At 43.0% G+C, this 24,046-nt stretch overlaps 3 protein-coding genes across 3 annotated transcripts; 2 read left to right on the top strand and 1 right to left on the bottom strand.

The window, feature by feature from the left end:
* Positions 1–28: 28 nt before the first annotated feature.
* LOC114453311 (ATP-dependent zinc metalloprotease YME1L1-like) lies at positions 29–5,649 on the top strand. Its single transcript, XM_028433135.1, has 18 exons — positions 29–236; positions 757–876; positions 1,130–1,298; positions 1,383–1,484; positions 1,572–1,681; positions 1,817–1,967; positions 2,093–2,200; positions 2,476–2,649; positions 2,731–2,883; positions 2,964–3,096; positions 3,177–3,239; positions 3,377–3,489; positions 3,597–3,752; positions 3,859–4,010; positions 4,089–4,215; positions 4,511–4,584; positions 4,773–4,859; positions 4,940–5,649. Exons 1-18 carry the CDS (start codon positions 201–203, stop codon positions 5,078–5,080), a joined length of 2,169 nt encoding a protein of 722 aa, XP_028288936.1. The 5' UTR covers positions 29–200; the 3' UTR covers positions 5,081–5,649.
* A 1,470-nt stretch (positions 5,650–7,119) lies between these two features.
* On the top strand, positions 7,120–13,963 carry pks1 (polyketide synthase 1). The gene is made up of 6 exons (XM_028433411.1): positions 7,120–7,177; positions 7,248–7,401; positions 7,480–7,640; positions 7,739–7,942; positions 8,263–8,444; positions 8,519–13,963. The coding sequence occupies exons 1-6, from the start codon at positions 7,120–7,122 to the stop codon at positions 13,961–13,963; spliced, it is 6,204 nt and encodes a 2,067-aa protein (XP_028289212.1).
* Positions 13,964–15,211: 1,248 nt separating this feature from the next.
* Positions 15,212–23,060, bottom strand: LOC114453409 (highly reducing polyketide synthase sorA-like). The gene is made up of 6 exons (XM_028433298.1): positions 23,003–23,060; positions 22,617–22,770; positions 22,093–22,253; positions 21,779–21,985; positions 21,516–21,697; positions 15,212–20,797 (listed from the first exon to the last, which is right to left on the bottom strand). The coding sequence occupies exons 1-6, from the start codon at positions 23,058–23,060 to the stop codon at positions 15,296–15,298; spliced, it is 6,264 nt and encodes a 2,087-aa protein (XP_028289099.1). The 3' UTR covers positions 15,212–15,295.
* Between the last annotated feature and the right edge of the window lie 986 nt (positions 23,061–24,046).

Genomic DNA, 24,046 nt, shown 5'->3' with positions numbered 1-24,046 from the left:
TGTACCCGGTTGTGATTCTAGTCTACGTCATTTTGTAGTCCACTTGACCTCAGATGCCGGAGGAGAATCCATTTGCTTTTATTAGCTAAGCTGATGAAAGTTGTGTAACAAGAGAAAACAAAAGGGCACCGCTTACAGGAGGACGCGTCCTCACACATCAACCATCTTATTACTGCATAAAGAAATATCTTTCGGCAAAAATGTTTTCACTGTCGACCTCTTGTCAGCCACAGCAGGTAAGCTGACTTTACAGCTTGTTGATTAAGCTAGCTGGCGTGTGTTCATCTTATTCATCTTTTATTTTTAAAGTTTGAGACGTACGAGGAGGAGTGGTACGGGAGTATTAGGACAAAATGTACCGTCTGTTGTTGTTTGTGTCTTGTCTTCTCTGTCGGTCAATGACATTTTAGCTGGTCGGCTAATGTTAGCATCAACATGTCAACGCTTTAGTCAGCCCATGCTTACGTCACGTAGTAACAAGTTATTTTAAAGGAAGAGCGTGACACGTGCAGTTTTAGGCAGAGCTGGCTATGTGCAGTGTTCATTAAGAACAAATTAAACGGTGCTAAGTGAATATCCAGTGGCTCAAGGTTAGGTAACTGATCGCACATCTGACGTATGCGTGGCCCCACGCTGTAAACTCAGGTTCACGTAACAGTCCGGACCCACTGTCCTGTCTCAAACATTACTCTGCTTATGTGACTGTTATAATAAACAGAAGGTTATACATGTCGCCTCTTATTGTTCACCTCCCAGATGATGGTGCCTCTCAGCCAGCTCATCAATGCCCTCCACTCTCTGAAGAACTCAGCCACAGCTTCAGTCCAGACGCTTCACAAAGACTTCACACCAGAGCACAGTGCTTTTCTGAAGGAGGTGAGATGGATGCTGCATGAATACTCCTGTGGTGTTAAACAGGTGTTTGGTGGAGATGAGTCTGTATTGTTATTATGCTCAGTTTTATTTGGGAGGGGGCAGGAAAAGCCTTACCAGCCTTTTCTTTAATTTCATGTATTTTTCATCCTTTATGTATGTCATATAGTTAGAAAAGCATGTCAACACAGTGTCTTTATTCAATAGGCACTCTCTGTTCATCATGTGTGAACCTTTATGGCCCTTTTGTTTACAGCCCAGTGTAAGCCTGAGAGATCTAGGTCTGTCAGAGGTCAGGGTGAGTCAGCTGGACGAGCTAGTCAGCAGGTTACTTCCTGTACCGGGACCAGAAAAACCTCCGACTGCTCCTTCAGCATGGAGCACAAGTCACGTTTCTGCAGACAGCTTCTTCCACAACAAGCATGGTAAGCAGCTCCACTCAGCTTTGCTCTGTTTTTTTCTTTGGTTTTGACAATAAAAATTCACACATTTGTCATTTTGTGTCTCAGGGTTTTCACAGAGAAGATTGGGGGTTTTTGGCTCACAAATTTTCCACAGACAATACCACAGCCCTTTAAAAGATGTTTGCTCAGAACTGCAGTTTTTGCCAAGTGAGAAACCTAACATTACTTAACTTAATACCCACTGTGGAACGTAAGGTTCATGCTTCATGTTGTCTTGTATGTGTGTTTGCACAGTATGGGTGCAGAGTCGAGGTTTTAAGACACTAAGAACGAAAACCCGGCGAATGGAGGCTGGATATGATGGTCCAGTGGAACCGGAGGCCTACACCCCCTCCTTCATGAAGGTATGCATGTTGTGCATAGAAACACAGACAGAGAGATCGACCATCAGGATTAGTGGTGAAATTTGATTTTCTCTGCAGATCTTTGTGTGAGACCCTTTTTTAATCATATCATTTTTGTCTATGTTTGCCTCACAGGGATTACTTTCAAGGGAGAAGGCAGCAGAGGCTCAGTCACTTGATCAAGTGATGAAACAGAGGAACTTTCCAGAAAGCCAGCAGGAAGCTTTCAAGACTGGTTTCACTGAAGGGTTCATGAGGTCTCAGGCATACACTCAGAGAACACAAGGCGTGTGGCCCATATCTATCCTCATATAGATGCAAAAAGGACTTTATAATGAGCAGTTGCAGTGGATGTTCTTGGGGTGGCAGCACTGAGTTTGACTAACTTTGTTTCTGATCTTGTTTTGACAGACTCACTGAGGAGAACCAGGCTCATCCTGCTGGTCCTCCTACTTATTGGTATTTATGGCTTGTCACGAACCCCCTTTCTCTCGGGTAAAGGCTCCTTTTCTGATGCTGGTTTGTTTCAGTTTTAATTCCTTCCTATCAAATCAAATAGCAGCCCTACATGCACACTGCAATCAGAACAAAGTCTGTAAAGGACGATGTATACAGTTTAAACATAATTACAGTACAGCTGTTGGATCTGCCTGCTATGGTGTGCATGTAGACTTTATTCAGCATGCTGGAAGCAATACATGTGCATACATCTGGATCTTTGTGTGTAGCAGTAAGCACATATAGTAGCGATGGTGTAATGAATCATTGTGCTGAACTGATTTTGGGATTCACAGTGAGGTTCCGCACTACAACCGGTCTCGATTCTGCCGTTGACCCCATCCAGATGAAGAATGTGACATTTGAGCATGTCAAAGGAGTGGAGGAGGCGAAGAATGAGTTACAGGATGTTGTGGAGTTTCTCAAGAACCCACAGAAGTTCACTGTTCTGGGTGGAAAGCTGCCTAAAGGTATTCTTACTTGTTTCATTCCATCTTTTGGCTTTTCGAGTTAATAAATTCACTTAATAGACTATCATGTCTTCTTCTCAGGGATCCTCCTTGTCGGTCCACCCGGCACAGGAAAGACTCTGCTGGCCCGGGCTGTGGCCGGAGAGGCCGACGTTCCTTTCTACTATGCCTCGGGGTCAGAGTTTGATGAGATGTTTGTGGGTGTTGGTGCGAGCCGAATAAGGAACCTTTTCAGTGAGTTTGCTGAACATTAGAAAACAGTGAGTAAAAGATATATCCAAATAAACAAATCTTTTCATTTGTGTGGTTTGCAGAAGAGGCAAAAGCAAATGCTCCCTGCGTCATCTTCATTGACGAGCTGGACAGTGTGGGCGGAAAGAGGATCGAGTCTCCGATGCATCCTTACTCCAGACAGACTATCAACCAGCTGCTGGCTGAAATGGACGGGTCAGTGTCATCCACACTGACCGGTGTGAACACAGTATCACCGTGGACAAAACCTGCTCACATTTCTCCATGTTTTACAGGTTTAAACCCAATGAAGGCGTCATTGTTATTGGTGCTACAAACTTTGCTGAAGCTTTGGATAAGTATGTTTACATATTATTTACTCACATTTTGATTTAGTTATCGTATTTACATAGGTATAAGCCATTAGAAAGGGACAATATCAAACAGATACTAGTCCTAATCGCAAACAGACCTAATCGCTCCTCCTCCTCCTCAGCGCTCTGGTGAGACCCGGGAGGTTTGACATGCAGGTCACTGTCCCTCGCCCAGATGTGAAAGGACGCACAGAAATTCTGAACTGGTACCTCTCCAAGATCAAAGTGGAACCTGGTAGGACATTTTACACTTAGATTCATGAGAAGAGCTGAGACTAAGCCTCAGAGGATACTATTGTCTCTGTTCACCTCAGTAAAGACAGTGTGTTTCTTCTCCTCTAGCCATTGATGCAGAGATTATTGCCCGGGGGACTGTGGGCTTCTCCGGAGCAGAGCTCGAGAACCTGGTCAACCAGGCAGCCCTGAAGGCAGCAGTGGACGGGAAAGAAATGGTCACAATGAAGGACCTGGAGTTCGCTAAGGACAAGATCCTCATGGGTGAATACACATAGGGCTTTAATCCCTGTTTATAACACAGACTACCTGTGTACACAGGAAGAGATACACTGATAAATTCTTCTCCATGCGTCTTTTTTTCTGGCAGGACCTGAGAGGCGGAGTGTTGAAATAGACAAGAAAAATAAGACCATCACTGCGTACCATGAGTCCGGCCACGCCATCGTTGCTTATTACACCAAAGACGCAATGCCTATCAATAAAGCTACCATCATGCCCAGGGGACCAACTCTTGGCCATGTGAGCTTCACTTACATTTACACAGTATTGAATGTATTGTGAAGTCTTTGATTGCTAAACTGTCCCTGTGTCTTCCAGGTTTCCATGCTGCCAGAGAACGACCGCTGGAGTGAGACGCGAGCCCAGCTGCTGGCTCAGATGGACGTCAGCATGGGCGGCCGAGTAGCAGAGGAGCTCATCTTCGGAGACGACAACATAACCACAGGTTAGGAACTGATTTATGAGCGGTCAGTACTGTACTGCTGGACAGAGCTCATGAAGTAGTAACATCAGATAACATGTACATTTCATCACCATAGGCTTCTTTGTTGTGCTCAGGTAGAGGATTATATCTGTTACATTAGGTTATATTTTCTTAACTGGATCGTATGCCACATCTGATGCCTTCAAACACCAGTGGCTGTTTTAAAGTTTGTAGCTAGAATTATTTTATCAGGTATTTTATCTACATTAATGTAAAACTGTTTCTAATTGTGATGATGCATTTTTATGCATTTCAGGAGCCTCAAGCGACTTTGATGGTGCAACCAAAATTGCAAAAATGATGGTGACCAGGTTCGGCATGAGCGACAAGGTAAAAAAAAGTTACTTGTGTAGCAGATTATGGCAAAAAAGTTTTTTTTATTCTTATTTTTTGCTTCTTTGTTGTACTTTTTCCTACTTATTCTCACATTATCTGATGTCAGTCAGTGGACATGGAGTAGGTCAGTAGGACAAGGCTAAAGAGATTCGCTTAAGGATGTCATTTCCATTGTGTTGCAGCTCGGTGTCATGACCTACGGAGACGTATCAAAGCAGAGCCCTGAGACACAAGCCGCCATCGAGCAGGAAATCAGAGCTTTACTGAAGGTGAACTTCTCTACATCACAAATCATTCATATCGTCTGCCCCTGCATCACTTTCTGACTCATCTCCCCCCCCCCATCCAGGACTCATACGAACGTGCCAAGAACATCCTGAAGACCTACAGTAAGGAGCACAAGAAGCTCGCCGACGCCCTGCTGACATACGAAACTCTGGACGCCAAAGAGATCCAGTTGGTGCTGGAGGGCAAATCACTGGACCACTAGTTACCTCACGAGACTCTAGACTCTTGAATTTATGTATATATGAAGCTGTGCAATCAAGCACAGGCCTTTCGGAGGCCTCGTATTTCTTTTGGTTGTCCTCAGTGTGAAGATGACTGACATAATCACGTTTTCCCATGATATGCATTTTTATTTTTTTCATGTCCTATAGAGAAAATGATCAGGGTCACAGTGATTTTTAAAACACTTCACTTTAATTTGATGAAGATGAAATAATACTGAAGTCCACAAACTGATTGAAGTTTCATTAAAGGCTTTCGACCTGTCTCTCTGGAGTAGTTTCATACACAAAGGTCATACTACATTTATCCTTTAGCTGTAGCAGTGTACAGGAAACACACAACCCCTTCATGTCAGTGTTATCTCTCTGTTTCATTTTACCACACGCTCTGTTTGTTTTGTCCTTATTTATTTAAGTGCCCAAAGGTTTGTGTTTTTTCTGCCAGTAGTGACCACGTTCTGATCAAAGCTCAGCTGTAATTGATAAATCCGAGTTGTTTGTGTGTGTGTATATATACTGTAAGCATATTATTAAAGGACTGGCTTTTGGAGTTTCTGTTTGCTCCTTTAGACTCTTGAAGCTCAAATGTAGATATGAATCAGTCTTTTAAAATGTTGTAAATAGAACTAAGTTGGCCTTACATAGTACAAGCTATATGTAAACATAGCCCTAATATATATTTACATTAACCTAAATGCTAAAAGCTATTTTTCAGAATCAGAAATACTTTGTTTATCCCATTTTTAATATAAAACGGTGAGCTGAACGGTGCTTAACGGCTCCGTACAACAAAAAGGAACAGCAGGTGTAAAAGTAGTGGTTGAACAAGCTTACTACAACTCAGCCCATTATCACTGTCACCATAGCTAGTGTGCCAAGTTAGTCTAGTTAACAGACCAAATGGAGATCATCCCATTTACAGCAAGCATGATATATAATGTATATATATATATATATATATATATATATATATATATATAGATAGATAGATATATATATATAGATATATATATATCTGGAAACTTTACTTAAGCATTTGAGACCTTTTAGTACCATGCTCGCTTCCCTACTTTCTGCAGCATCAAGATGTTTTCTAGTAACACTGAGATGAGCTTTTATGTTCTTTTTGCTCAGCAGTGGTTTTCATGCAGGTCATTTTTTCCCAGTCTTATGGTGGTGTCATGAACACTGACCTACCTGAGATGAGTGAGGCCTGCGGTTCTTTGGATGTTCTGGGGTGTTTTGTGCCCTCTTGGATGAGTCGTCGGGTCATTTTGGTGGCCGGCCACTTCTGGGAAGGTTCACTACTGTTCCCTGTTTTCACCATAGTGGATAATGGTTCTCTCTGTGGTTCACTGGAGTCCCGAAGCTTTAAAAATGTACAAAACTATAACCTTTTCCAGACTGAAAGATAGATCTCAATGACTTTGTTTCTCATTTGTTCCTGACTTTCAGTCTGCTCCCCTGGCTCAGGCTGGTCCTATTCAAGTGATTTCTTGACTTAGAACAGGTGACAGTAATCAGGCCCTGGTGTGGCTAGAGAAACTGAACACAGCTCTCAAAAGATGTGATATACACCACAGTTAATTTATGTTTTATGAGGGTGGGGTTGGATTTTTTTCCCCTTTAATAATAAACACCGTCATTTAAAAACTGTAATTTTTTACATTTGTTCGATTATGTGAAACATTCAAGCGTGACAAAAAGCAGACATCACACAGTGGGCAAACACTTTTGTCACAATAAAGGAAAAATAAAGTGAAATGAGTGTGTATTGTTCCACAAACAAAAATAAATGCTTATTTCCCTCAGCCTTACTTCAATGGTCTTTAGAACATGCAATTACACTATTGAGTATCAGGTGCAACAAGGCTCCTTTGTTTTGACCTGGCACAGCATCTATAAAAGGATGTGAGGGTTCAGCCACACAGACCAGTTCAGCTTCACCATGGAGAAACCTGCCTTTTGGTTTTTGGAGGAGCATGTTAAGCTGACTTAATGACATGATCTGTCCGGAAACATGGAGAGCTCAGAGGATGACATTGCTGTTGTTGGGATTGGATGTCATTTCCCTGGAGGTATGGCTTTGTTCCTTTAAAGATTACATGCAATTCTTTTATATAAATATTTTTATATATTTTATTTTAGGTGAGGGTTTGGACAGTTTCTGGAAGGTTCTGCTGGAGGGAAAGAACTGTGTGGTAGACATTCCAGCAGATAGGTTTGACACCAGTTTGTGGTATGACGCTGATGACAGCAAACCTGGAAAGACACAGACAGCCAAAGCAGCTCTTATAGAAGGGTAAACATCGTGTTGTTGAATGTTCTATTTTTTCTTCTCTTCAGAAAATTATGATGGATATACATTTTTATGTCCTAGGTTCAATGAGTTTGATCACAAGTTTTTTGGTATCACTGAAGCTGAGGCTGACTTCATGGACCCTCAGCAGAAGCTGCTCCTGCAGTGTACATATAGAGCTTTAGAGGATGGAGGAATGGCCATGGAAAGCATCAGCGGAAGCAGAACTGGCGTTTACATTGGTACTCCAATCACTATTGATCTGTTACATGTAAAATCCTAAACATAATTTGGTGATGCACAGATTGTAATTCACTTTGCTTTGATTGTGCTGCTGCAGGTCTTATGAACAGAGACTACGAGATGCTCAGAAATAACAGTCCTACCACGATAACCCACTACAATGGCACGGGGACGGCCATGAGTGTTGCTGCTAACAGAATATCCTTCGCCTTCAACCTCACTGGCCCCTCTTTTACCATTGACAGTGCCTGTTCCTCATCTTTGGTGGCTCTTCATGTAGCCTGCCAGGCTATAAAGCAAGGTGAGACGTCATATTTGACTGATCTATGAAGGATGTCAGTATCTTAGATCTTCAGAAAGTAGTCCACAGCAGCTATATTGGCATCTTCACTATCATAGTGGTGACTACTGAGCTTCTTAGAGAATAGAACTCAATCTTTTTTGTTGTAAATGTACTCTTATACAACAAAATTTGACAAATCACTCCATCTTGGGGAAGAGGTAGTGTTTAAACTCCTGGATGGCAGCCATTACCGATGCTCAGCACTGTGGGCCACAGTGTTGACCACTCCTCTTGTCTTCTTTTTGTCTTTGATTAAAAATTTCTTCTCTCTCTGTTAGGAGACTGTGAGATGGCGCTATGTGGCGGGGTTAACTGTATAATAGAGCCACGCGTTTTTGTTGCTCTCAGCAAGGCAAAGATGATTTCACCTGAGGGAACCAGCAAACCTTTCTCCAGCAGAGCAGATGGCTATGGCCGAGGAGAGGGCTGTGGTGTCATACTTCTGAAACCTCTGAAAAATGTAGGTTTAAATGTATTTATTTGTTATTTCAGGCAGCCAGATAGTCTGGTAATGGTGTGACTTTCTGTTCAAAGGCCACAAAAGACTTCAACAAAATATGGGGTATCATCAGCAAAACAGCGGTCAACCAGGATGGACACTCTGTCTCACCGATAACCAAACCCTCCATGACACAACAAGAAGACCTCCTGCGAAGGATTTACTCTCAGTCTGATCTCGCAAACATCCAGTACATAGAGGCACACGGGACTGGAACCCAAGTTGGAGATCCAACAGAGGCGGGAAGCTTGTCGAACATCATTGCCAAAGCCAGACCTCCTGGTTCTGAGATGTTGTGGATTGGATCTGTAAAGGGGAACATCGGACACACAGAGTCTGCAGCAGGAGTCGCTGGACTCATCAAGGTTCTCCTAATGATGAAGCATGAGACCATTGTTCCATCAGTTTTTTACTCCAAAGAAGGTGCCAACATGAACATAAAGGGTCTGAATCTAAATATTCCAACTAGGGCAGAAAGATGGAGCAGAAGTGGGTCACAAGGAAGGATAGCTGGCATAAACAGCTTTGGGTTTGGGGGCACAAATGCACATGTTATTCTAAGAGAATATAATCCTACCACGGCTCCAATGCAGATACCTAAAGGAGGTCCAAATCTTTTTGTAATATCTGCATCCTCTGAGAACTCACTGCTCCTGTCCATTACTGACTCCCACCAAAGAATTTGCAGTGACCAGACAGTTGACTTGCAGGCACTCTCATACACCTCAGCATGTAGAAGGACTCACAACAAACACAAATACAGGAAGGCCTTCCAAACATCTTCACTCTCAGATTTAAAACAGCAGCTGACATCTGCACAAAAGGTTGAATCAGTAAGGTCCGGTCTCCAGGTGATCTTTGTGTTTTGTGGAAATGGGGTTGCCTACAGGGGGATGTGCAGGCAGCTAATGAGGGAGTTTCCTGTGTTCAGAGAAAAGGTCAGAGAAATAGAGAGTCTCTTCCAGAGCTATAACACCATCAGCATCAGTAAACATCTGAATGGTGAGTGTGATAATGATGATTTCAGCAAACCAAATGTTGTCCAGCCTCTTCTTTTTGTGATTCAGGTTGGCGTCACCACCCTCCTGAAGCACTGGGGTGTCAGACCTGATGTTGTGCTTGGTCACTCTGTTGGCGAGGTTGCTGCCGCTCACTGTGCAGGCCTCTTGTCTCTTAAAGATGCTGTGAAAGTGTTGTACTACCGCAGTACACTCCAGAGTAAGGTCACAGGGGGGAAGATGCTTGTAGTCAGCAATGTCCCGGCAAAAAATGTGTTGAAGACTCTTCCAGATTTCTCTGGGAGAATCTGTGTGGCTGCTTTCAACAGCCCTCAGTCCTGCACTCTGTCAGGAGATGCAGAGGCAATACAAATCCTCCACGACAGGCTGAAAATCATATTTGCAGATACAAATCTCTTCCTCCATGTTTTAGATGTCCCAGCAGCATACCACAGCCATATGATGGATCCAGTTCTGGAGGACATTGAAAAACACATACAGCTGCTGGATGCCAACAAAATGGAGTGCAAGCTTTTCTCAACAGTGACAGGGGAAAGTTGTTCAGATGGTGATTTCAGCACTGGCACATACTGGGCAAAGAACATTAGAGACCCTGTTTTATTTGAACAAGCATTACATGCTGCCATAAAACACAAGCAGTCAAGCAAAGATGTGGTCTTTGTGGAGATTGGACCTCGTCGAGTTCTCCAGAGGAATATCTGTGAGACTCTGGGGAAAGATACTGTAGTTCTTTCCTGTGCTCATCCAGAGAAGGACTCTGACACCATCCTATCGACTGTGGCAAAACTTTTTGAACTTGGGGTTAATGTTGACTGGACCCAGCTGTACTTGGGTCATGAGGCGTTCCCCACAGATTTTCCAGTCTATCAGTTTGATAATTCAAAGAAGGATCAGAACTTTGAAGCTCTGAGAAAAGGTGAGGAGCCATCTGCTTGTTCTCCACATGCACTCATATCTCAAATAAAGCAGGGAGGCAAAACATTCCTGTGTAACCTCTCACTGGATTCTGCACCATATCTGTGGGAGCATAAAAACAACAGCATTTCCATTATCCCAGGTGCTTTTTATGTTGAGCTAGCATATGCCTCTGTCACGGCAAGCCTGAGGCCAAAGAAACCTGTTTCTCAGCTCCATCTCAGTGTTAGTTTTGAGAGTATGTTAACACTCAACTCAAATTGTAAACAATTAAAGGTGACAGTGGAGCATGCAGACAAGAGGGGCTCATTCATAATACAGTCTTCTGTTGCAACACATGCCTCTGGCACATACACTTGCACAGAGAGTCAGCTGCTGTTAGAGGAATCAACCATTTGCCTTGATGTGATCTCCCAGAGGTGCAAACTGGTGATGACAAGAGGCGAGGTTTACTCAATTCTCTCCCAAGCAGGATTTGAGTATGGCCCTATATTCAAGCAGCTCCGTTATGTGTATTTTGGGAAGGAATACAAGGAAGCTTTGACAACAATACAAGTCCCCCATGAGCTTGTGAAATATCTTCATGACTATCACATTCACCCTCTGCTCCTGGACTATTTTCTGCAACTGACTGCGGTGGTGACAATGGGGCAGCTCACAGCCAGGCAGGGATTCCCCTCAGGTATCAGTACTGTAGCTGTATCAGGACCGCTGCAGGAGGAAATGGTCATGTACCTGCGAGCAACTCAAGAGACGGCAGACTTCCTTGATGTATGTGGTTGCTTTTCCACTACAGAGGGGAAGATCTTAGTGGAACTAAAGGGGGTGAGAATTACATTTTTGGGCAGCTGCTCAGATGTTTCTCAGTCATTGTTCTTCCACAATGAAATCGTTACAGTTGCTGAAGATATGGACATGCAAAATTGTAAAATAAAAGCAATTGTTTTTGAAGATGACCTCAGCATCGCTAAAAGACTTAGGTGGTACTTGCACCCAGCGTCAGTTGTAGTCAGGAGCAAAGAGGATGTTCAAAGTTTAGTGCTGCACTCACTTAAAACCATTGTGGATTTGGAGAGTGTTCTCTTCATTGTAGGTGAGAATGTGACCCATCTGTCATGTGAGAAGATGCTGAACTGCTTGGCGAGATACTGCGAGATGTTTCGGCAGATTGTTTTAGCCGTGAAAAAGAGCAATCACCCCTGCACCATCCATGCCATAACTTACAGATCAACAGAATCAACCGTGGACCGCGTCAGTCCTGGTTTTGTGCTTTCTGGTATGACAAGGGCTTGCGCGGCAGAGATGGCATGTCTGTCTTTTCAGCTGATTGACCTTGCTTCTGTGACCTTTGAAGACATTCAAACACTGGCTCATGTGATTAAGAGCTGTAAACAACAAGAGGTCAGGGTCAGTAAAGGGGAAGTGTCAGTGACAAGAATCACTCGGACACCAGCGGAGGATAGAAGTTTGTATGAAGGTTATGTGGACTCTGTGCATCCTAAAGACTTTGTCCTTCAGACAGCTGATCCATACAGAATGACTCACCTGGCTGCCATTCCTGCTAATGGAAACCCTATCCAAGAGAAGTCGGTTGAAGTGGAGGTAACCAATGTGTGCGTGCATTCATCTGATTACTTTCCTGTGAGCACTTCACATGTGAACTTTGGAAGGACTTTCTATTGGAACAACCACTCCGCTCAGAGTCACAGTATACTGGCTTTAGACTTCAGTGGCATCGTCACAGCTGTTGGAAAAGATGTTAATAACCTGAGAGTAGGAGACCATATTGCCTCATGTTATCCAGTTGCCGCCACTACAAAGATTGTAATTCCTGAAGCAGCATGCTACAGCACAAACAGACTTCCATTTCTAAAAGAGACTCCATGTGTGTCTTTCTTCATACTGGCATGGGAGATCCTGCAGAGAACATTGTCTAAAGTCAAAGAACAGCACAGAAAACTGGCTATTATCTCCTCAAACTCTGCCTCTGCTCTGGTGAAAGTTTTGGCTCTCACAGCAAGCAGATCAGGCTGGAACGTCTCCTCTGTGCCCCACTTCAGGGTGGAGTCTTCACATTTGGATCAGAGTCATGTGTTTGTTTTTCTGCCACCATATAATCACTCTTGGAAAAAAATGTATGAAACTGCTGGCCACGAGAAACACGTCATTTTTGTGTATAGCAGTCAGCCGACGATCTCAGTCTCTGCACTGCAGAGTAAACACATTCACGTACATAACCTTGATGTGGCCAATGTACTCCAGAGAGCAAAGCTATATGCACAGAATGGGGATATTCTCAAGTGGCTAACGTCATTAGGCTTTGACAGAGCATCACTACCTCTGAGAAGAGAGCTGTATCAGTTTAAAGAGCCTCAGTCCAACACAGATTCTGAGTCCTATTTCACAACAAACACAGTCCAGCAGGTTATTTTGGAGCATGAAGAATATGATTGTCCAGTATCCAAGATCCCGTTGCGTGAGAGGCCTGAACAACTCTTTAAACAAAGCTGTGTTTACATTGTAACTGGAGGGCTCTCTGGTTTGGGACTAGAGACAGTTAAGTTCATCGTACATAACGGTGGTGGTTGTGTTGCAACACTGTCCAGAAGAACTCCATCAGAGAAAATCCAGTGTGAAATGGATCTCCTCCACAAAAGCAATGGAGTTGCTGTCATAAATGTCCAGTGTGATGTTTCTGCACCGACACAGGTTGTGGATGCCATCTCAAAGATCAGACAAAGATTCCCTTCTTGTCCAGTAAAAGGAGTGTTTCACAGCGCCGCAGTGTTGCACGATGCACTGGTTGAATCCCTTGATGAGTCACTCTTCAGGAAGGTGCTGCAGCCTAAAGTCAGTGGTGCTTTAAATCTCCACTATGCAACACTTAATGACAAACTTGACTTCTTTGTGTGCTATTCTTCCATCTCATCATTCCTAGGTAATGCCTCCCAGTGTAACTACGCAGCAGCCAACTCTTTCCTCGACACATTCTGTCATTATCGTAGAAACCTTGGGCTCGCTGCTCAGTCCATCAACTGGGGACCTTTGAACCTCGGCCTGCTTCAGAACAAAGACCACTTCCAAAAGTTCTTGGAGGCAAAAGGGATGGTGACCATGGATGTGCGTGAGGTTCATGAGGCACTTAAAAAATGTCTTTTGATGAACAGGCCCCAACAAGTAATATGCAAATTCAACTTCCAAAATCTCAACGTTCACGTTCTTTCACAAAATGCTTCTCTCAGAGAAAGACTGTCAACTTTAGTGAAAATGGAAGTCAAAGATGAAATGAATAATGACCCCGGACTCCAGTGTTTGACTTCCACACATGAGTGTGTGAGGACAATTGTCAGTGACATAATTAATGTATGTGCAGATGAACTGGGTGATGAGTCCACTCTGTATGCGCTGGGGATTGACTCCATGTTAGCTATGACTTTGCAGAACAAGATTTTCCAGGAGACAGGAGTAAATGTACCTTTGGTTATAATACTGGACCCCAACACTACAGTGGCCAGTTTGATAACTGGTGTTTTAAACAGTGGATAGTTCTGTGTCATAAATGGGGCTTACTACTTTCTGAAGTAGGTTTAAGTCTGTTGATTTAAGTTTGCGGAGCTCTCCTGATGGAGTATAAATGTCTGGATCTTTTAAAGTTTTAATGCAGAACCTTTGTCTCCCCCTTCTGGAACTGAGTGTAAGTGTTAACACATACATAGCTGTATTGATGGGTAACAGAAGATGGCTTGACTTTTGATTTTGCTTATATAATCCATTACTCTACAAAATAAAGCGAAATATACCTGATAAGTATGCTTACATGTATTAGATGTTACCTTTTTTATTCAAACGTCATGTGGTATGTCTGTAATGAATATAACTGTGAATACAGGCATTTCTAATTTCTGCAAAAAAAATATTTGTAAAACAACATTATCAGGTATGTAAAAATGTTCTACTTGATTTATTCTGTCTCAATAAAGAAAAACCTTTAGTTTGCATGACAAGAAAAACTTAAATTAATCATAACATTTTTCAAACTGCAAATATGGGTTAAGTCTTCTTTGTTATCAATAAAAACATAGCAGAAAAAACTAAAATATTTTTTGTGATGTTATTTTGTTTGATTGCAACAGTCGAAAGAAAACACTGAACTTTGTTATTTGTCATCAAAACAATTTAATTCAATATGTCTCAATTAAAAAAACAGTTTGCAAACAGTCTGTTAAAACGTCACTAATAGCTAATTACTTAAACACACTGTATGTATAACATTTTTATATTGCAGTCAACAATGGGCCTATACTGATTAAAAATGAGAGGAGAAGCTGCTAGGAGTACACAGGGTTCAGAGGGTTTAAACTTTAAACTATAATATACATTGTAGGACAGATAGTATCAGATCTTCATTTTATTATTAGTTTTTATGACTTGTTAATCCTTGTGTTGGCTAAATTGAATATGCCACCAGGGGAACAAGCCAGAATGTTGTATCACATGTTTTTTTTCCATCAGCATCATAAAGTTGATTATCAATCAAAAGTTATCAGTGATAAGAATTGGCCGTGACCTGTAAGAGATGGCTGCATGAACCCAGGCAGATGAACATTTATCTGTGTCCAACTTAGAGATGATCTGAAGCTGAACTTGAAACATCCATAAAATAATACACATACACGTTTATTAGTATATCAATAAGCAAAATCTGTTAAACAGCAATCATTAAAAAAATCCAGTTCTAAAACTGCTAAACAAAAATAAACCCGTAAATGTAAAACAATAATTGCAAAGGTCAGTATTAACACAAAATCCTGCTGTGTTACTAATAGAAAAACATTTCTATAGTATCATGACGCAATCTAATATCTGCATTCTTTTTTTTTACAGTCTGGTAGAAACCTGATCTGTGTCTTCATTTGGAAAAGACTCACTCAGTATATCCACCACTGTTGATAGAGTGGCGTTCGGATCCAGCAGTTTCACCAAAGGCACATTCAGGCTTCTCTCCTGAAAGATCAGGTTTTGCAGAGTCATGGCCTGCATGGAGTCAATGCCCAATGAGGAAAGAGGGGACTCATCTTTTAGCTCACTCGGGTCTATGCCGATGGTCTCGCTGAGCAGAGAGATGACATAATCTTTTGATGAAACTACCTCAGTTTGTTTAGTTTGGGCATCTGCTTCTTTGGATTTTTGGAAGGCCTCCTCCACTAATGCTGTCAGGCGCATGGTCAAGGCCACATTTTGAGAGAGGATGTTGTACCTGATGTTTCTGAAATGAAACCTGCAAACAGCTTGCTGGGGTCGGTTCAGGATAAGGCACTGTTCCAAGCTTTTGTGAATCTCAGCTACAGTCAACACCATCATCCCCTTTGCCTCCAGAAACCTCTGAAAATGTTCTTTGTTCAAGAGCAGGCCGAGGTTCAGAGCTCCCCAGTTGATTGACTGACCGGGCAGCCCGAGTTTACGCCTGTACTGACAGAACATGTCGAGGAACGTGTTGGCTGCGGCGTAGTTTGTCTGCGATGCATTTCCAAGGAAGGCTGAGATGGAGGAGTAACACACAAAATAATCTAACTGACAATGAAGGGTTGCGTGGTGCAAATTCAGCACACCATTTACTTTGGGTCGGAAAACCTTCTCATAAAGAGACTTGTCAAGGGTCTCAATCAGCCCGTCATGCAAGACAACTGCACTGTGAAACACTCCTCTGATTGGACAACTCGGAAACCTCTGGCTGATGACACTGATGACCTTGTGCACATGCTCAGAGACAGATATGTCACACTCCACGCTGGTGATGCTGTTCCCACACTGTTTCTCCACTTTGTGTATTTCTTGCTGCACCTCTGGAGACGGTTTACTCCTGGACAGTATGACGATGTTGTCGCCGCCTCTTTGTGAAATGAACTTGACAGTTTCAAAGCCCAGACCAGAGAGACCACCTGCCACTATGTACACTGCTTTCTTTCTAAACAGCTGCTTTTTTGTGGGCAGCAGTGGGATATCCGACAGTGTACCCCTAACGTTTTTTTCCAGAGCCACTACAGCCAGTTCCTTTAAGTTGAAGTATGATTGAAACCTCTCAGAGTGGAGACTCTTGTTTTCACTCTGGAAGGTGAAGTTATCAAAAGCAAACTTCCTGCTTAAGTTCAGGGATTTCAGCCAGTGATAAATGTATGGCCTGTGTACTCTCAGGGATCCTTTTTGCAGAACCGCTGGCATCTGAATTGTCTGCACGTGAACGCTTTTATCTATACTGTGGAACTCTTCCTGAGTGAGTAACCCCTGCATCTGAGATTCACAGAGGATTACAACATGTTTGACACCTGGAGACTTGCAAATTTTATCCGTCATGGATTCATCAAATGGAGGAAGGATGACAAAAGCATCCATCTGGTTGACATCTACAAAAGAGCCATTGCACTGTGTGCCAACAATGACATTCCAACCTGATTTGTATGAGGTAAATGCCAAGACTTTCACCAGAGCAGAGTCAGGCACAGTACTTATGATCCCCAAATTGTGTTTGGCTCTGGGTAATGCTCGATGGAGGATCTCCCATGCTAGTACAAAGAAGGACACACAGGGTGTTTTTTGGAGGAATGAGAACCTGTTAGTGCTGTAGCAAACATCCTCTGGGACTCTGACTTTACTAGCTGCTGCCACAGGATAACAGGAAGCAACATGGTCGCCCACTTTCAGTTTCCGGACATCTTTCCCCACTGCTGTAATAGTACCGCTGAAGTCAAGCATGAGCAACTTGTGTCTCTGGGATGAGTGTTTGTTCCAGTACAGTGTTTTGCCAAACTTCAGATGTGAGGTGCTCACAGGGAAGTAGTCATATGAATGGACGCAGATCTTACTGGGCCGGATTTCAACGGATGTGTCAGTGACTGGCTCGGCTTCCTCATCAAAGTGAATGGCACTCAGTTGAGTCATCTTATGTGCATCAGCTGTCTGAAGAATGCAAGGTTCAGACAATGCACATGTGTAACTGCCCTCTGGAATGTCAGTGGTTTCAGGCAGGGTACGGACAATGGAAGGTTTCAAAACCAGCCCGTCTTTTACCACCAATTCTGGGTACTTGTTGCAAGGATATGATGTTAGGACCTCATATAGAGCTGCAATGTCCTTAGCAGATACAGAGCTTATATCTATCAGCTGAAAAGAAAGATCTGGTAGCTCTGCAGCAAATGACCTTGTCATACCTGCAAGGGCAAAACCGGCACTTATGTGGTCCACTGTGATGTCAGACGAACAGTAGGTTACTGTCCTAATGGAGTTGGGGAAATGAATCTGCTTCAGCTCAAGGACTATTTGGCGGAAAATCTCACAGCAGCTGGCCAAGTTCTGCAGGACAACATCGGCTCCCAGTGACGTGAGGTTTTCTTTACCCCACAAAAATAAGACCTCATCAAAGTTCTTCTCAATATCTGTAATATTGAGATTTGCCAGGAGAGAAGGAAACCCATGACTCAAGATAGATTTTGCATGTGTACAGGAAACATATCTAGAGTTTGGGTCTAAGTGCTGTTGCAGACCTGCAGAGATCCCTATACGGTCAGAGAAGACCAAAGCCTTTGGAGCAGCAGCAGGCATGGAAGCTTTGGGGACGACACTGAACACATTATGGTAGAAATACTCCTCAACCACGTGAGAGCGGCTCCCCAGGTACTTTATTAGCACATGTTTAACCTCAACCAGCACTCTGCCTTCCTTATCTGCAAAGCAGCCGCAAACCTCAAAGTGATCAACGCCCACATCAGTGGCTCTCAGGTATACGATCATCTCATTTTGAATGGGTTCGAACACTGTCAGGCTTCCAATTTTGGCAGGAAAGCCTGGCCTTCCAGCAAAGATGTGCTCCACTGTAACTGGAAGAAGCTGCATCAGATAATCCAACACAACAGGATGAATGCAGTAATCGTACAAATGAGGCCGCAGTACTCCTGGAACTGAGACAGCTGCGAAAGCCTCCTTCAGATCTTTACCATAATGCACGTCTGCTTTGTTCTGGAAGACATCTCCATATTGAAAGCCTCCTTGAGAGAGATACCAATAAAACTCCTGAGAGCTCACTACAGATGTGCATCTCTTGTAGATGGAGCTCAGTGAAATGCATTGTTCCTCAATCAGCCTCTCTTTCTTTGAAACCACTGTGCCTGATGCATACACCGCAGACGGGGAAAGCACCGTGAAGCTAGTTTCTGTCTCTTTCTGTTTAAGTTGCACCTTCATTTCTGGAGAATTTTGTGTTAGGACAAATGGACTGTGAAAGCTGACACTGAGCTGTAGTGAGCTGAGTGGTACTTTTGGTTTAGCGCTGGCCATGAACGCAGCTAAACCCAACTCAGCGTAGAAGGCACCAGGAATGATCGGTATGTCGTTGTGTTTGTGCTCTTTTAAGTAGAATGAGGAGTCAGACATCAGATTGCAGCTGAAGATATCGCTTCCTGTCTGACAGAGCACAGGATGATCACTCGCGCTGTTTTTCTGTGCTGCTCTGATGATAACATCTCTGTCTGAACAGTCAAACTGGTATTTTGGGAAAGGCAGTGGCACTGTCTCATAACCTCTGTAGAAGGTGTTCCAATCCACCTGGACACCCAGTTCAAACAGTTTAGTAACAACAGACACCATCGATTCACGATCTTTCCCAGGCTGCACCGAGGTGAGAACTGCTGCATTGTTTCCAAAACATTCCATGATGTTTCTCTGTAGTGCCCTCTTTGGCCCTATCTCTACAAAGATTGTGTTCTTCTTCCCTTTAGCTGCAGATCTAACTGCCTGCTCAAAAGTGACTGGCTCACGTATGTTTCTAGCCCAGTATTTTCCTGTGCAGAAGTCTCCCTGCTCAACTTCCTTTCCTGTCACTGTAGAAAACAACTCAGTATGTAAATCATTCACCTGTAAGGAGCCAATCGTCTCCTCTATTTCTTGCAGAATTGGGTCCATCATATGGCTGTGGTAAGCAGCAGGGACATCCAACACACGGAGGAACAGATTCTGGCTGTTAGGTGAGATGTTCAGCTCCTTGTGTAAGGACTCAATTGCATCTGAATCACCTGAGAGGGTGCAAGACTGTGGGCTGTTAAAAGCAGCAAGGCAAACTCTACCAGAGTACGGAGGAAGAAGAGAGGTTACCTCTGAAACAGGCATGTTGCTGATCACAAGCATCTTCCCGCCCATGACTTTGCTTTGGAGGGCGCCCCGGTAATACATGACTTTCACCGCATCCTCAAGAGACAGGAGGCCGGAACAGTGAGCGGCTGCAACTTCACCGACAGAGTGTCCAACTACAGCATCTGGCCGAACACCCCAGTGCCTGAGCAGAGTGTTAATACCAACCTGGATAGCAAAGAGGAGTGGTTGGACAACATCTGGCTTGTTAAAGTCACTACTCTCAGAGTCACTCTCCAGCATATCCAGGATGTTCAGAGAACACAGAGCTTGAAAAAGTTTTGTAATCTCTGTGATCTTTTCTCTGAATGTCGGCTCACATTTTAGCAGCTGCCTGCACATGCTGTGGTATGTGACACCATTGCCACAGTAGACAAACACTAGTCTTGGATCTGAGTAGGCCGGGCTGACGTTTTTGCGAGCAGTGGAACTAAGCTTCTCTTTAAGATCGACTACAGATGATGCCACAATGGCCTTCCTGTATTTATGCTTCTGGTGGCTTCTTCTGCATGCTGATGTGTACAACAGAGAATCCAGATCAACTTTGTGATCTGGATTCTCCAGCTGTTCCACGGTGTCTTCCATCATCAAAGTGAGAGATTTCTGTGAATTTGCTGACAAGACAAAATACTTGAGTTGCTTTCCATCGCTCTTTGGCTCAACACGTGACTGTTTGTGTTGTTTGACAATAGCATGTGCATTTGTTCCACCAAAGCCGAAGTTGTTCACTCCTGCGACTCTTACACCAGAGGCTTCCCACTTTTCGGTTTCCTTTGGAATCTTAATGTTCAGGGCTTTGGCATCTATGCTGGAGGCTTCATCGGAGTAGCAAACTGAGGGAACAATGGTCTCATGCTTCATCATTAGGAGAACCTTAATGAGCCCTGCAACTCCGGCTGCAGATTCTGTGTGTCCAATGTTGCTCTTCACTGAGCCAATCCTAAGTGTCTTTGAACCAGGAGGTCTGGCTTTGGCAATGACATTTGAGATGCTTCCTGCCTCTGTTGGATCTCCAACTGGGGTTCCAGTCCCATGAGCCTCAATGTACTGGACATTAGCAAGATCTGACTCAGAGTAGATTCTACGCAGCAGCTCCTCTTGTTGTGTCATGGAGGGTTTGGTGATCGGAGTGACAGAATGTCCGTCTTGGTTGACTGCAGTTTTGCTGATGATACCCCAGATATGGTCATGGTCTTCAAGAGCCTGTATAGCAACAACAAGACCAAAATAACGCAATGAAAGCAATTTGGTCAGCCGAAGAAAGTAGTTCAACTAAGCTAAAACTAGAGTTTAAGTGATTTCAAATTTGTTTCGCACATTCATGATGTACATTTTGTAATAATTAAACCAACAATTTCTGTTATATAGTCAGATTGAGTTAGGTCATATTCCTTTGTGCTAGTGTTAATTTGTGATAATTGGCCCAAAGAGTTGCATATGACCATCATGTCGGACTTTAGTGGCAAAAATTTGTTCAAATTTTGATCGCTCAGTTTTACTTTATGAGCCTTAAATCCAGCAACATTATCTGGCAGATTGCAGTTATATATCTTGTCCAGTATTTGCAAATTTTCAGTTACTGTATAAAGTTTCAAGCTTGTTCCACTTGACAGCAATTGCAGCTAGTCCAGAAGACAACAAATACAGACATTAGACTAAAAACTTGTTTAAAAGATTTGAGCTCTTCACTATTTGAAGGTTGTTTTACTGAATATAGAATACAGTGAAAATTGATGCATCTATCCAACACAGTGACACAGTTTCTGTGTCAGCATTCCAGTTGACTGGCTAGGTTAAGTAACACAACCACTTCAAACAAACTAAATGAACCCTTTGGGTATCTGAAAATGTGGCAATATGAATAATTAATAGTTGATATGAATATAATAAGAGAGGAACAGATTATTCTGCATGCTCTGACCTTCTTCAATGGCTTCAGGAAGACCACCCCACAGCCCTCCCCTCTGCCGTACCCATCTCCTCGGCTGGAGAAAGGCTTGCTTGTCCCGTCAGGTGAAATCATCTTGGCCTTACTGAGTGCAACAAACACTCTTGGTTCAATGATGCCGTTAACTCCTCCACAAACAGCCATGTCACAATCGCCTGATAAGATAACGCAGTTTATGATCTCACCCAATATTTTGTTAATAAAATGTTAATAAATGTCTTTCCATCAGCACAGACCTTGTTTAATGGACTGACAGGCAAGATGAAGAGCCACCAGGGAGGATGAGCAGGCACAGTCGATGGACAGCGAAGGTCCGGTGAAATTAAAGACGTAGGAGACTCTGTTTGCGGCGATGCTCATGGCGAGGCCCGTGCCCGTCCAGTGGTTGATGACACTCGGGTGCACATGTGCTGCATTTGTTTCATAATCTCTGTTCATGATGCCTGTAATCAAAGCAATCATGATCATCTTGATACATCATAAAGTTTCTGTTGTAAATAGTTGGATCAAGGGCAGGTTTTGGGGGGTCAGCTTATTTTTCTGCCTTTACCGAAAAACACTCCTGTCCTGGTCCCGCTGGCTTTCTCCATGGAAACACCACCATTCTCTAAAGCCCTGTAGACACACTGCAGGAGCTGCTTTTGCTGGGGATCCATTTGTTCCACTTCACTATCACTGATGCCAAAAAACCTGTGGTCAAATTCATTAAACCTGCAAAACGTTGAGAACATCAAAGATTAGACTCTGTGGTTGATGTTACACCTTATAGATGTGTGTGAAAATTTATGCATGAGTAGTGTCTGGAAGTAAAGTAGTTTCCACTTCACCCACATTAGAGTTTAAAGCCTGGTTTACGCCTTTAAAACACCTCACATAATTACTTATTTGACTGTCTAGATTCCAGCCACAGCTGTAGAGCCATGTTCAGTACAGGTGTCTGAAACAGGCACCTACATATAGACACTCCACACCTGGCCACAATCCACAATCACTGGCACCATCAACAAGACCCAGCTGATGATGATGATTATTACATAAACACAGGCCTATCTTTACAGTCAGAAAGGCTCCTACCCATCGATGAGAGCTGCCTTGGCGGTGCGGGATTTTCCTGGCTTGGTGTCGTCAGGGTCATACCAGCTGGCTAAATCAAACCTCTCTTTGGGAATCGGCACAGAGCAGTTTCTCCCCTCCATCAGAACCTTCCAGAAGTTATCGAGCCCTTCTCCTGCAGGATAAAACAATCTGTAAAAACTTCCGAGAAGTGAAAAACAAATCTGACCACAAGACTGTAATTTAAAAACGATGATTCAAAGTGAAACATAGTGCAAATATCTGGATCTTCTGTAACCAAGTCGAGTCATAAATACCATAACATACATCATACCAGGTAGAAAAATCTGTGAATGACAGATGAGTCCATGAAATAATAAAAATCTAAAAATTTAATTTCCGCTCACCTCCTGGAAAATTGCACCCAATTCCCACCACAGCGATCCCGTCTTCAGCTTCCTCCATCCCGACAGACTATCACTGAGAAGGAAAAACAAATCTTTACTGCACCATCACGTTACTCTAACATCCAGGCAGCAGCAGTAACACCGCAGCTCTGCAAAACACTGTAATTAGTCCAGTTCAGTCGTGCACCAGTGCATCCTTACACCCATCCCGCTCGCCGCCTCCCTCTGTGATGGTATCCGCTTGACTTGCGGTTGATTCTTATAGCCAGCTTCTTTTTCTTTATTAAACATTAATGGTTGATTGTATGTGTGGCCATGGAGACGACGGACTTCAGTGCACACATTTATGGCACCCTGCACATGATAAGATTAATCACTATATTATACAACGGGGCGACTCTGTAAAGTTCAACCATGGTTTAAATAAACTTTTAAATCAAATCTTATTTTATTGAACTTAAAAACACATTTTAGAGCTGATATTGTTCTAAAAAATAATTTAATAACTTACTTAAGTTGTTTTGATTAGAAAGGTCAAAGGTGAAGTGGAAGCTCAAACCATGACTTTACAACATCCAACAGGACAAATGTTTCACTACAGTTCAGTGATGTCATTAGGTAATTTGACATTATTTAAAATATCAGAGGAACATGTGACTATTCTTACAATTAACTGTTTTGTTTTTAAGTAATTTATATGTATTGATTTTATCATGAGCAATAAAGGGTAAAATGATACGTGCCCACTGCTAAGTAGTAATTTCTTAATCTTAATTTGCAACAACTGCTAATGTACAACAGCATCTAATTTATCTGCGCTCCTGTAGCTAAAGTGGCTAGCTTAACAGCTAATATTACCCTTCACTAACTGAACTATACACCCGTGTAGCCAGGTTACACCTAGCTTAGCTTAGCCCTATTTATAGTTACTACTTAAGAATTAAGAATACCTTTATTAGTCGCACAATGGGGAAATTAATGCGCTCCTATGAATCTGAGTAACAAAAACAAGTTTAAACAGCCTCACATCGTTGGTGTTGTTAA

This window comes from Parambassis ranga, chromosome 20 (assembly GCF_900634625.1).
Source record: "Parambassis ranga chromosome 20, fParRan2.1, whole genome shotgun sequence".
Classification (NCBI taxonomy): Eukaryota; Metazoa; Chordata; class Actinopteri; family Ambassidae; genus Parambassis; species Parambassis ranga.
Note: the sequence above shows the minus strand (reverse complement) of the source record. Positions and strands in the feature narration are given on the sequence as shown.